This window comes from Sminthopsis crassicaudata, chromosome X (genome assembly GCF_048593235.1).
Source record: "Sminthopsis crassicaudata isolate SCR6 chromosome X, ASM4859323v1, whole genome shotgun sequence".
NCBI classification, from domain to species: Eukaryota; Metazoa; Chordata; class Mammalia; order Dasyuromorphia; family Dasyuridae; genus Sminthopsis; species Sminthopsis crassicaudata.
The window spans coordinates 846,773-860,485 of NC_133623.1; the positions used below are offsets into that span (position 1 = coordinate 846,773).

Here is a 13,713-nt window from a genome sequence, read left to right on the forward strand (position 1 = left end):
CTTTATACTTTGCTGTTATGTGAGGCATACTTTTTGTTTCTTTCAAGTCTTAAACCTTGAATGTCTAAGAAACTTGATCTGTAATCTGCTTCTGCAATTAGAGGAGCCCCTTTTAACTTGTTTTTTGTTTCCTTCTAATGGGACCTTTGACAAGTTGAACTACAGGCTCAGAAAGGATGTGGAAATTTTCTTCTTAAAAAATTGTTTTACTTCACAGTTCTTTCAATTTGAACTTTTATTTTCAACTAACTGATACATATTTTCTCCAGGGAATAAAACTGTAGAAATAGATTATTAAACTGCAGCAAAACATATTTCTATGTTGTCTATACCCAAGCCTATTTGTTTCTTTCTGTAGGTACCGTAGTTCATTTATCCTCTGGAAGCTTTTCTGGTGCTTCACTGCCTTAATCAAGAGTTTTTAAATCTTTTCTTTTCTTCCCAACCCCTCCCCCCCAAGTTAACCTTGACTTTGAGTAACATTCCCACAAAAACCACCAAAAAGAGTGATTTTACTTTCAAAATGTTGGTGGGCATCAGAGTACAATCCTTCCCATTTAAGTAGCTATTTTGCTAGAGAAACTAATCCTCTCAATGTATGGCCCTGGCAGGCCTACCAGAATCCATGAAAAAAATGAAGTAGCCATTTCCAAAGGTTCTGGGTTTGTGATGGTTACTGGAGAACTAAACTTGGAAATCTCCTCTTAACATACTTCCCTCTCTGAAACCCCCTTTAAAATTAGAACACTATGAGACGGGGTCGATGGGACAATGAGGAGCAAGGGCAGATGAAATGTGAGGTTCAGCGTTGGCAGAGTTGGCTGGGCATGCTTTCCTTGGCAGAATTTCTGATCCTTTTGTTAATAGCCTCAGAAAGACGCTTTGGGCCCCCTGTGAGCGGCTCTGGATTTGTCATGTTGGGCCACTTCTTGCTGTTAGAATTCCAAAGAGAAGTTGGAGGCCACTGGTAGGAGGGGGTGACTGAAGCATGGATTTTGAGAGAGGTTAGAGGTGGCCAGCAGTCACTAAGAAAAAAAAATTCCAAATCACATTCTTAAAGGAGTTCACTGAGGGAATGTAATTGCATAGATTTCTTTCTAGATGACTTCTCTTTGACTACAGTGTCCCATTTTCATGGGATTTAGGATTGAAAGGGACCTTAGTGATCATTTGTTATACCCACCCTAAGCCCAGAGTGGAAGAGCAATTATTGTCAGATTCCCTGTGCTCAGGGCCGCTTGTTTCCTTTGAGATAGCAGATTACTCTTACACACTCAGTCCTCAAAGTTCTCTCTCTGGGTGCAGATGGCTTTCTCCATCAAGAGTCTGTTGAAATTGGCTTGAATCTGTTCATTGTTGAAGAATCAAGTCCATCAGAATTGATTGCATAGTCTTATTGTTGTGTTCCATGTTGTCTAGGTTCCATTCACTTCATTCAGCCTCAGTTGTTGTTGTAAGTCTCTCGGCTTTTCTGAAATCAGCCTGCTGATGCTTTCTTATAGAACAATATCATTCCATTACATTCGTGTACTATAACTTATTCAGCCATTCCCCAACTGATGGGTATCCACGCAGTTTCCACTTCCTCACCACTACAAAAAGGGTTGCTATAACCAGTTTTGCACATGTGGGTCTTTTTTTCAAACTCTTTTAGGATCTCTTTGGGATATAGATTCAGTAGAGAGACTGCTGGATCCAAGGGGATGCACAGTTTGATAGCCCTTTGGGCATAGTTCCCAATTGTTCTCCAGAATGGAAGGATAAAGTTTACAACTCTACCAATAATTATCAGTATTTCAATTTTCCCACATCCCAGTCAATATTGATCATTATCTTTTTCTGTCATCTCAGCCAAAGTGAGAGGTATGAAGTGGGACTTCAGAGTTGTCTTAATTTAGTGATTTAGAGCATTTTTTTATATGACTAGAAGTGGCTTTAATTTCTTTGTCTGAAAATTGTCTTCATATCCTTTGGTTATCAATTAGGGAATGATTTGTATTATAAATGAGTCAGTTCTCTATATGTTTTAGAAATAAGGACTTTCTCAGAAACTTGGATGTAAAATTTTCCCCCCAGTTTTCTGCTTCCTTTCTAATCTTGGCTGCATAGGTTTTGTTTGTACATAAACTTTAATATAATTAAAATTATCCATTTTGCATTTCGTTATGTCCTCTAGTTTTTCTTTGGCCACAAATTCTTTCCTTCCCCATAGATCTGAGAGGTAGACTATACCTTCTCCTAATTTGCTTATAGTGTGATTTAATTTTCTTAATACTCCCATCCTTCATTGAAAGAAAACAAAAACAGAATCCACTTAACAAATGTGCATAATCAAGCAAAACAAATAGCCATTTCCAAAATATATGTCCCTTTCTACAACTTGAATCCATTACCTCTCTGCCCGGAGGGGGGTTATATATATATGTATGTGTATATATATATATCTATCTCATCATTGGTTTTTTTGGAACAAGAATTGAACAATATATTGATCATAGTTCTTAAATCTCTATAGTATTTGTCTTTACCATTCTGCCTTACTTTGATAACCATTTAAAGCCTGAAAAGAATTCTGCTTTCAGAATGTTTGTGGGCCTCTGTTAAGCATGAAATACCATACCTTGTTCATTCATTCTCCAGTTGATAGGTACCATTAAAAAAAAAAAAAAGGCTACTCTCAATATTCATACATAAGGGCCCTCTTCCTTTTGCTTTGATCTCTTTGGGATCTAAGCTTAGCATAGTGTTATCACTGGATCACAGGGAATGCAAAGTTTAGTGACATTTGGGAATATAGTTTCTAATTGCTTTCTAGAATCACTGAACCCTTTCATCTCCGCCAACCGTGCATTATCGTACCTGTTTTCCAGTAACTCTTCTAATGTTTGTTATTTCCTTTTTTTTTTTTTTTTTTTTTTTTTCCCCTTGTGCTGGTTTTGAGGTAGAACCTCAGGATTGCTTTAATGTTTGTAATTATTTATAGTTTGGAGAAGTGTTCACATATTTGCTGGCTCCTTGGATTTCTTCCTTTGTGACTTGTTTGATCGTATCCTTTTGATCATTTATCAATTATGGAATGGCTCTTGCAGATTTGAATAGATTCTTTATATCTAAGAAATGAGAAATTTCTAAGTGCAGGTTGGATTTATACCAAAATTGCAGGGTTGGTTCAATGTGGGGAAAACTATAAACCTGACAGACCCTACAAATATTGAGAACATCAAAGAGAATCCTACTACTTTATCAGTAGATTCAGGAAAGTCTTTGAAACAACAAAATTTTCATTTCTCTTTTTGAAAATACCATGAAACAGGTGTAAGTGAATATTTCCTTACTATGTTAAATAGCATATCTAAAACCAAGATCAAATATATTTATGTAGTTGGTATAATTTCGAGCCCTTTCCCATTAGATCTGGATAAAAAAAGGGTGTCCCTTCTAATGACTGACTGTTATTTGGCTTAGTGTATGAAGTGCTAATTGCAGCAATGAAAACAAAAGAGATTAAGGGAATGAACAAATGGATCAAAGAGACAACACGGTTAAAAAAATACAATTAAAACAAAACAAAAATAATGAGGAAAATTAATTCAATGAAGTTACAGGATATGAAATATATCCACATAAATCTCAACAGGAAGAGATAGAGAAATTTCATTTTAGAAAACTACAAAGTTGTATAATATATTTTGAAGTCCGCTTACCAAAACATATATATAAGAAGCATCTAGATAAAATAAAACTATGAAATAACTCTTTGGAAATAAAAAGAGACCTAAATAATTGGGGAAATATCAATTAATCATAGGTAGGCTGAACCCATAAAATAAACTTTTCAATTATCAATGGCTCACTAGGGACATCCTCATGCTCCGCCGCCCCCCCCCCCCCAAAAAAAAAAACAAAAAAACAAATATACACACACACACTCTCACTCTCACCCTCTTCACTCCCTTTCTGTTTCCCTGTGTCCCCTTTTCTTTCTTGAAATTAGTTTATCAGGATAGGAGATCTGCCAGATGGTACAGGAAATTTATCTGGTTTGACCTTCATTTTTTTCTCTCCGTTTTTTTTTGGGGGGGGGGAGTTCAGTTAGTTACACATTTATTAAATACTACGTGCAAAATGGGCTAGAGGTCAAAACATTCCAATTAGAGTTCAGTCCTACATTCAGTAATCAGTTGCAGTTTCCGAGTATGTCACAAATGTTATTTTAGTATATTTTTATTTCTTTTTCCTGGGATTTTTGGCATATAAGCCAAGATGGGACCCAGTACACCAGAATGGGCGGAACTATTCAAAAATCATGTCAGTAAAAAGCAGCTTAATTTGGATGAGGTGGTGGGGAGAAGTGTGTTGGGTTTTTTTTTTTTTGTTTGTTTGTTTGTTTGTTTTTGTTTGCTTTCTTAAGAGATCTCACATTTCCTTCTTTAAATTTTCTCTGGAATTGAAACCAGGGACTGGGATCACCTGCAAGTGCCCATAGGCAGCAGGAACACCAGGTGTGTGAACTCCTTCTCCCCTGTCTGCACTATGTAGGACAAGTGTGGTCAATACAGCAGCACTTGGTACCCTCAGTGGTGTAAAGTTCTTCAGTCTTCTCCTACTCAAAACCCCCTTCTCCCTCCTGGCATGCACCCTGCCTCCCCTGAGAGACAGAGACACACACACACGGTGAGAAGACAAAATCTGAGGCCTTGTGACTGCCCTCAGCTCTGTTGCTCATTTCTGAAGAGTTGGCCTGGAGATTTTGGGGCTGAGCATTTGTCTATGGAGCTGGTCTTTGCTGGGGTCTTCTTAACTTGCCTTAGGAGAATGACTGCTTTACTCCAACTTTTGTTTGTTTTTTGTTGTTGTTGTTTTTTCTGCTCCGTCTTCCTTCCATCTTTTTTTTCTGTAGAGGGAATTTGGAGAGCTGCGAGTTTTCAGGGACGCTTGATTTCTGGAAGACTAGTAATGGCCTTTGCAATGGGCTGAGCTGGGGAAATGTGTTTTTTATCTCTTTGGAACCCTTGAAACTGACAATTCCTTGGCTTCTGCTCTGTGTGCTTCCAACCGTGGGACTCTACATTTTCTCCCTGAGTGATCTTTAAAGAGGTTTAAACTGTGAATGTTGCCAGCTTACTAAAACCTTGACTTTTCTCCCTGTCTGTTAATTAGACCATGAACTCTTTGAAGACAGGAAATGTTCTGGGTCCTCTTTGTATCCCCAGCGTGGAGCATAGTGCCATGCACAGAGTAGGCATTTCATCAGTTGTGGTTAGCCTGCTGTGATCCTCTGGTACTGAGCATAGCCTGCTCTTTTTTCAGGAGAGCAATTTCATTCTTCCTAAACATAAACCCTATTGCACTACCTTGCTCCTTGAGAATCCAGGCAGGCTTCAAAGACATCTCCAGTAGTGAATGGGGTACCTTCTTAGTTTTGCTGCACTGGAAAGCATTGTAGAAATGTGAGGAAGTATAGTTTCACTCATGTCTGACTCTTCATGAGCCCTGTTGGGGGTTTTCTCGCTAGATACTGAAGCAGTTTGCCATTTTCTTCTCAAGCTCATTTTACAGATAAGGAAACTCGGGTTAAGTGACCTCGACAGGATCACATAGCTAGGAAGGCTTGGTATTCTGTCCACTGCAGCATCACCTAACTGAAATGCCCCTCGGGGGTCTTTGAAAGCCTAGTTTGACTCTATCTGCAAAATAGTTGAAAGCTTCTACCCTGAAGAATGAAACCAGCTGGACTGGAGATATTTGATTGAATATTCAACCAAATATATTGAATATTGAATTTTTAAAAATTGTCTTTTCACATAAACAAGTTGTTGATGACCTCTTGACTGCAAGGAATGACCTATTTTTGCCATTCCACTGACAGATAATACAGTAGACTAAACCCTTCTCCTTTGGGGGGGAGTAGTTGCTCCTCACATTGAAGAGCCTCCAAACTGCCCCCAGCACTTCAGATTTTTAACAAAAAGTGAAGGATCTTTTCCATCACTCCCTGGATGTCCTGAATATTGTGATACATCAGTTAGAGCAAATTGGGGACCATGCCTGAGGTTTTGCCATATGGTCACTCACTGATCAGTTCTTGTGGTCAGGTTTCTTGAAAGCCCAATCGTCAGAAGATGATCCTTTGAAATTCTGTGGGAGTTAAATTTTGTGACTTAGGGTGGTCCTTGATTGTTGTGTTACTAGGTTTGCAGGCACTCATGTAGGACATGTTCCCAGTCATTGGAGAGCAGAGTGTTGGCTGCTTGCTTCTAAGGAGTTAAGACCACATATTCTGTAAATCATCTTTAGCAAAATTTTAATCTGCAAAAGTTTATAGCCTGGTTCTTTCCAGACCTCAGTGTTTGTAGTTGCTGGGATGTCATGAAAGAATGGTGATTCATTCCCATTACTAATAGAAAGTGGGAACAAGTTGTTCCTTTTCCATTTGAATTGAGTGAGTGGGTCTCTCCTCAGTTACTGAGGAGAAATCAGGGAAAACAGTTAATTCAGTTACTTTTCACTCTTGGACTTTTGAGTGGGATGAAGAAGGGGGATGATGGGGGGAAAAAATCTTTTTCCATTGGGACTATTTGATTGTTTTTTAAAAAAATGTTGCCATTGGTGGTACTTTCTGTTTTTAAACATCTATCCTCAAGGTCAGGGAGAGGATTTCGTTAGACCAGCCTGAAAACAGCTTAGATAAGATATTGGGAGCTGTCCCTTCAAATTCATATGTAGCACTTTTTTCTCGTTTATCAGCTCCAAAGTGGAACAATTTGCTAGAAAGTTGCTAAGCAGAGTCATGTTTGCATATGTGGGTATCTCAGGGTCTAAATGATCAGGTGATTATCCTAGTTTCAGAATGTGAAATGAGTTTGCTGCAAATTGAAAGCTAGTTGTCTATGTGGATGGGCTTCCTCCTCATAGCTGCCTTGGGAACTTCAGGCTGTCCATTGCCTTCCCTGTGGTCATCATTGCCTCCTAGCCAGCATGGAATTAACCTATGGATTTTGAGGCTCCTTATGCTTGACCCCATAATATATAGATCAGAATTGGTATCTGCATGGTGTGGCATTTTTAATTTTGCTAACTCTGCGATTTTCTTCTAGGGACACAGAAAATTTCCAAAATGAAAGTGGACAGGACTAAACTGAAGAAGACGCCTACTGAGGCTGTGAGTATTTGATCGGAGGGCTGGTTCATTTAGTGTTTATCTGAGGGAGATTGTAGCCTGTTCTCTGAATGACAAGGAGATTCTTTCTCAGAGATCCTAGCTTGATGTTGGGTTGACTTTCTAGTCCTGAGGATCCCTGTCCTCAGGAGGATGTTCCTTAGTTATTTTTGGAAGGCCCTGCCTGAGTCAAAATAGGCTCCCGCTTATATCCCATGAACCATAACTGGGAAATCCGTCTCTTCTCACAGTGGGCCTGAAGTAGTGAGCTATGTTCTCACACCTCCATTGTCAGACAAAGTATAGCTTAACCTTTGGCTCACTGTGCTATTCTAATGGGGTTTTTTTTTTGTTTTTGTTTTTGTTTTGTTTTTGTTTTTAGCTTATTTTGGTAAACTAGGTCCAGTTGTACACATTCCTAGTTTGTTAAACATGCTACACGATTTTAAGATGGTATTAAATGTTGAATTGCAATATTAAATTATGAAAATGTCCCAGTGAATTTTGTGGCAGCATACCAGATAAAATGATTGTTTTTGGCTGGTCAGAAAGCTATCTAGTCCATGATTCCTCATTCGGAAACAGCATTACCAGGATAGGCAGCCTTTGAGCAGGGCCGAAGTCTCCGATGTCCACAGGAGAAGTCAGAAAAGCCCATTTTTGCAGCTGAATCATTCTGAGAGAGTTGAAGCTATTTAAAGGGAAGAGCCTTTCTCGGAAGTTTCTCTGTGATTGACTACAGAAACAAGGGGCTAATGAGACTTGGTAGTCACAAGACCAGCTTTGAGGCTTTGAGTTTAGTATAGAAATCAGAATATGGAGCGCTCAAGGCAAACCAGCCCCAGAATTTAGACCCTGGGTCTATTTAGTTAACAGCTTCCTCAAAGAAACAGCTTCTGCTTTGTCCACATAACTGTCAGGGGAAAAAAATCTGGCACTTGTGGTGCTGGGATGGGCCTCTCGTACCATTCTTTCAAGTATCCTCCTTCATTGAGAATTTAACTGAAGACCTTCAGAAGGCCACCAAAGTATGACATGTCTGGTCCTCTGACTTTTCCTGTGCTGTTTCTCCTAATGGCTTAATTATGGGCAAGAATCCCAACAAAGAGGGGGATGGGTAGAGTATGAGCTCAGTGCCGGCGCTTGCAGGACTTGGCTCGAGGGAATTTGGGAGAGAAAAAATGGAAAAATATGAAGAGTGACAAGGCAGAGAGAGGAGCCTCCTGGCTTTGGATCTGGAAGGGATCATCTTATTTCACATCTGAGGAAACAAGTCCATTGTCCACAGTCATACACACTAGGATTCGAAACCTGCTCCTCTGATTCTAAGATTACCATGTGGCTGTGGATTTGAAGAAGGAAAGGAAAAAGCCTCAGGGGCAGGAGAGCAGTCCCCGTGTGCTGTGTTGTGGCTTGTGTTGCTTTTCTTCTTGTCCCTTAGAGCCATCTCCTGTTACCATAGAGCCCTTCCTTGACTTGGGTCATTTGTAGGGAGGGCCCTTAAGTCATGGCAGATTCAGCTGTGATAATCACCTTTTCCATCCAGTCCATTATTTGGAGAAATCCCTGCTTCCATGGTGATGAAGAGTGGGGAGCAAGGGGGGGGGGGAATCATTGGGTAGGAGCTGGCAGGAAGTTACTCCAATCGGAGTGTAAAACTCAGCATCTTCCCTTCTCCCCCACCAAAAAAAAGCAGGGGGATGCACATTTTTGGTCTCTTTGTTATATGATCTCATTTGCTGCTTGATTATAGATCTCAGTGAACCTCAGGTTTGTAGAGGGGGTGGTGAGGAGAAGAGTAGGATTACTGAGAAAATAGACACATGAGGTCTCCAGTGTCTCCATTAATGAGAGTCTTTGTGTTTGCTTCTAGCCTGCTGACTGCCGGGCTCTGATAGACAAACTTAAGGGTTGTAACGATGAGCAACTCCTCCTGGAACTTCAGCAGATCAAAACGTGGAATATTGGAAAGGTGGGTAGGATTTCATGTGCTGTATTTTTCCAAACAAGATTCTCATGAACCACTAAGAAATGGGGCTAAGATGAAATGTAGACACTATTGATGACAAAAACTGGATCAGTTCTGAACTTCCAATTCTCAGTTTGTGCAAATGTGTGGTGAGTGAGAAGAGCTGGACTAGAAGAGTGAGCAACATTAATGATAATTGCATGCCGTCATCAGCTTTTTGCTCTGTTTTTCTGGGTTCACTCAGGAATGTTAGTGTATGCTGTTTGCACCAGGTAAATGAATCCTGGGTAAGAAAGATAGGCATTTCTCCCCTGAAGGCGAAGGGGTGGTAGCATTTCCTTTGTAGGAATAGACTGTCTATTCGGGTGATCTACATTTCCCATGGAGGTGAGATGACCTTTGATTCTGGGTACTAGGTTCTATCCAGCATTAGGCATCCGGGCGCTCCTGAACCCCAACAGGAGCGGGAGAATGATGAGGATGAGCAGAGATGGGCTGGCCGGCCAGGTGCTTTGGCCAAGAGACCCGCTGCCTGGTGTCGGGGCCCATAGTTTGTACATGCTAGTCTAGGTTCTCTTCCTTCCCTCTTCCTTTTCTAGTGTGAGCTGTACCATTGGGTGGACCTGCTGGATCGCTTCGATGGGATTCTGGCTGATGCTGGACAGACTGTGGAAAACATGGCTTGGATGCTGATGTGTGATGGGCCCCAAAAAGAGCATCTGAAATTACTGCTCTTGGCAGTCTTGAACTTTACTGCCCTGCTCATTGAATATAGCTTTTCTCGGCATCTCTACAGCTCCATAGAGGTAGGTGGGAAAAAGGACCCAACAATATGGCCCCCTCATGTTTGCCTGGACAAATGGAAAGGCATTTATTAAGCACCTACTATAGGTCAGGCAGTGTGCCTAGTATTTGGGGTATGATTTCAAAAACAAGACGGGCCAGGCCCTTTTCTCTAGGAGCTCCAGTCGATGTGGATGTTTTCAACTACAAGCTTAATGAAAAATCCACATAGTCCTTAAGGTGCAGGGGCAAGGCCAATATCTTTAGTTAGTGTCATTTTCCATCGATAAATCCACTGAACCATTTGGCTGTACTGTGCAAATTACTGCTCGTTCTTTTCTTTCCCTGGTCTTTAGTTATCCAGAGTTGAAGAAAAGGGTTAACTTGCCTGGAATAGTTATGTTCTAATTGGGGCCTTAGACTCACCTCTGCTTTGATTGCCGTTGGTCTACAGGTGGTGACGGTAGTTGTTGGGACACTAGAGTGGCTCTGCCCTCAGGACACCTTGCTCCTTTAGCGAGGTTGTAAGTGGTGGTCGCTGGATGTCTGTTAACTGGGGCTCTGTTACATTCTCTGCCACATATCAATAGCTCAACCAATGGTAGAAAAGGGCCGGTACATTCCTGCCAGGAGTTGATGCCCCTTTTTTGGTCCCTAGGCATTCCTGAAATACTTTGAGGACGCTTTTTCTCAGCATGCTGAAAGCATATTCTTCTTATCTGCCAGTTGCCCACCTTCTCGCCCCCTGCCTTCATACAATTTTGTGTTTCCAGAGCTGTGGTAGTTAACCTGTTGTACTTCTCAGGCCCAGGCGGCCCTTTAGAATAGGCCAGGGTGGCCAGGATGCTCAAGCTGGACAGCAAGAAGAAGTGGAGCTTTTATCACCTGCTTTTGTTCTATTTTCTCCCCCTTTCAAACTGAGCCTGACGTTGGCAGTGAACTTGTGGAGTGTTTGAAGGAGGACAAGTAAAATGACAGTGAAATGGATAGGTCTGAAGAGATTGGGATCAGAGAGACCTGAGCCTGAGCAACAGCTTCTAGGCTAGTTTGGGCCTCTACTGGAGCCTTGCTCTGGCAAGGTGTGTCCTTGTGGAAGTGCTGGCATTTCCCGATTGGTAAATCTGAAGAAGATACAAATGTAGAGTTAAATCTGGAAGTCATGTTAAAGGCCATTTAGCCCAGTCTCTATATTTTATAGTTAGGGAAGCTGAGGTCTCATGTGGCCCAGGTGGTTCAGCTAAGGCAACATAGCAGTGGGCGATGTCAAGGCCTAGGCCTGCTGCTTCCAAATCCAGTATACTTTGGAAGATTTCCACTCTGTGACTCCATCCAATTGTTCGGTCAACCCAATGAGGCAAATTCCACAAAGAGAAAGGCAGAAGGTTTTGCACGAGAGCAGTTGAGGAGTAACCATCCCGGTAGATATTTTAGAACATGTTTCTACTGTTGTCTATTTCCTTAACAGTCCTCTTTTTTTCTCCTCTGTCTTGGAAATGTTTCTTTTGTGTGTTGTATTAGATGTAAGCTGAGTGCCTTTTGGTGTTTATCTCCCCTGTCCAGAACTGTTGCCCTTGTGACAAGGTTGGACGAACCTATATAGGTCCCAAGTCAAACGTGGTCTGGAACATCTCCCCACCTCTTTCTGAAATTCTAGCATGGGTTGTGCGGGGCCTTTTCGAAACAGAATGGACCCACAAAATGGGCTCATCTGTATGACTAAGCTGGGGGGAAAAGGGCAATAGGAAGTCTTTGCCCATTTCCGGCTTATAATCAACCTTTTCTGTTCCTGTAGCATCTGACTACATTACTGGCCTCCTCTGATATGCAAGTGGTACTCGCGGTGCTGAACCTCCTATATGTTTTCAGCAAGAGATCCAACTATATCACCCGCCTGGGTTCTGACAAGAGGACTCCACTTCTGTCCCGTCTGCAGCACTTGGCAGAGGTGAGTCTTGCTAGTGGATAATGGTGGGCAGGGTGGGAGGAGAGAGGGAAGGGAAGGCCTTAGCACCTGGTGCTTTCAGAAACTTCCAAATGGCTGTCTGCTAATCCCCTTAAAAGAATACGGATATGGACCCTGAATGCTTGCCCCAGACATTCTGTTTGTCTGTTGCTCCGTTGATGACCAAATGTGAGAACAGGATAGATTTGGATTGTTTTTGAATGCTAAAATGAGCTGGAGAAGGCCATAGTGAACTGCTCCGGTATCTTTGCCACAAAAACCACAAATGAGGTTTTGAAGAACATTACTGAAACAACTGAACAAAAACATCATCTGCTACATCCAATAAAGACAAAAGTTCAGCTGCAGCATCTGGCACAAAGTGCATATGACTCTTGTTGCTGTGCTTGCTTTGCCTTTCTCCAAAGCTGGGAAATGGGTTTGATTCTGCTTTAGAATCGAGATCAATCGTTGCTTTTTTTATTTTTAATTTTAATGAATTAATTAAATTTTTGGTGCTCCCTTTGTTTCTTTTTCTTCAGGGTTTGCTGATTTCCTGCCTCTAATACTTCACGGTAGTTCATCCCTGGCCTTCCCAGGTTTCTCAGAAGTCCTCATAATTATCATTCATTTATTTTTTATTTGTGCAGTAATGATCCATGATGATCTTAAACTCCACATGATTCAGAAATTCTCTGCACATTTTGGCATGGGAGACATAGAGACTTACTTTCTCCCTTAGTTCTAAATAACAAGTGAGTCTCTCTACCCTCAAGGAGCTTAAACTGTAAGCATCGCTGCTGGAGACTCTATTTGGAGACCTGGTCAGAAGCTTTGGGAACCCAGTCGGGCAAAGTGAGAAAGCTCACTAAATGGTTCCTACCCTTGTCAAGGGTTATTTATATTCTCCATGCTCAGCCCAGCACTTGGGACCCAGTAGCTGCTTAAAAGTGCTTGGTGTTAGATTAGCTGCTGAAAGTCCTTCTCTCCTCAATGAATTCCCGTCACTTACTCCTCCACTTGCCCTCAGCTTTACACAAACATGGATGCATCCTCCATCTTACCCATCAGCCCATGAGGCTGGCTCTGTGGAGTTAATCAACTCTGAACTTTCTTCATGTACTCATGATTGTTCCATGTGATCATGTCCTCTTTCTTTTCCTCTTTAGAACTCTTAATCTCTCCACTGTGATCTTCGGTTCCTCCACCCTTCGTTTTTTCCTAAATGAATCCAGCTACTTTGCTGGCAGGCTACTCCCTTTCTTATCTGACCTCATTGGTGAATCGGTATCTTTTATACACGAGTCCCTTGCCCCCTGTCCTGTCTGTACTTGATCATTGCCAAATCTGAGCTTTGAACCCAAACCATCAGCTTTCTTGGCTCCTATTAATGTGTTGCTGAAAGAAGCTAGGAGAAATCACAAATTCATCATGCCTGAGTGTTGACACTATATAATCTTAAGTGGGCCCTGGCTACAATAAGGCAATCATTGGGCCCCTGCCTAATTTGGATTGAGGCAAGCAGAATGAATCACCTGTTTGGGGTCACAGCTAGGAAGTGTCTGAGGCTGGATTTGTGCTTCTGTCCTCCTGATTCAGCGCCCCCCCCCAAGCTGGCCATGTATATGTGGATTGTGTCTGTTTATCAATCTAAAGGCCCTGTGGTAGGTGGGAAAATAAATGCCTCTTGGTCAATCTGTAAATGTATCTGAGGGAGGTGGAGGCAATGTGTTAGAGGTGTGGGGGAAGCTCAGTTCCAGTGCCTAAAGGTGCCCTGAGATGAAGCAGCTGTGGGCGAAGCGCACAGGAGCCAATTCAGCCAATGGGGGAGCGAGGATAATGTCCCGTTAAGGTGGAAGA

At 41.8% G+C, this 13,713-nt stretch overlaps 1 protein-coding gene across 16 annotated transcripts in view; it reads left to right on the top strand.

Annotated features, from left to right (window-relative positions):
* Positions 1-13,713, top strand: part of HUWE1 (HECT, UBA and WWE domain containing E3 ubiquitin protein ligase 1) — a 96,923-nt gene that overhangs the window by 14,188 nt on the left and 69,022 nt on the right. For all 16 annotated transcript variants that reach the window (XM_074277810.1, XM_074277816.1, XM_074277820.1 and 13 more), the window contains exons 3-6: positions 7,098-7,162; positions 9,033-9,131; positions 9,728-9,934; positions 11,704-11,856. In XM_074277810.1, the coding sequence (XP_074133911.1) occupies positions 7,118-7,162; positions 9,033-9,131; positions 9,728-9,934; positions 11,704-11,856 (504 nt within the window). In that variant the 5' untranslated portion in view covers positions 7,098-7,117. The remainder of the gene's footprint in view (positions 1-7,097; positions 7,163-9,032; positions 9,132-9,727; positions 9,935-11,703; positions 11,857-13,713) is intronic.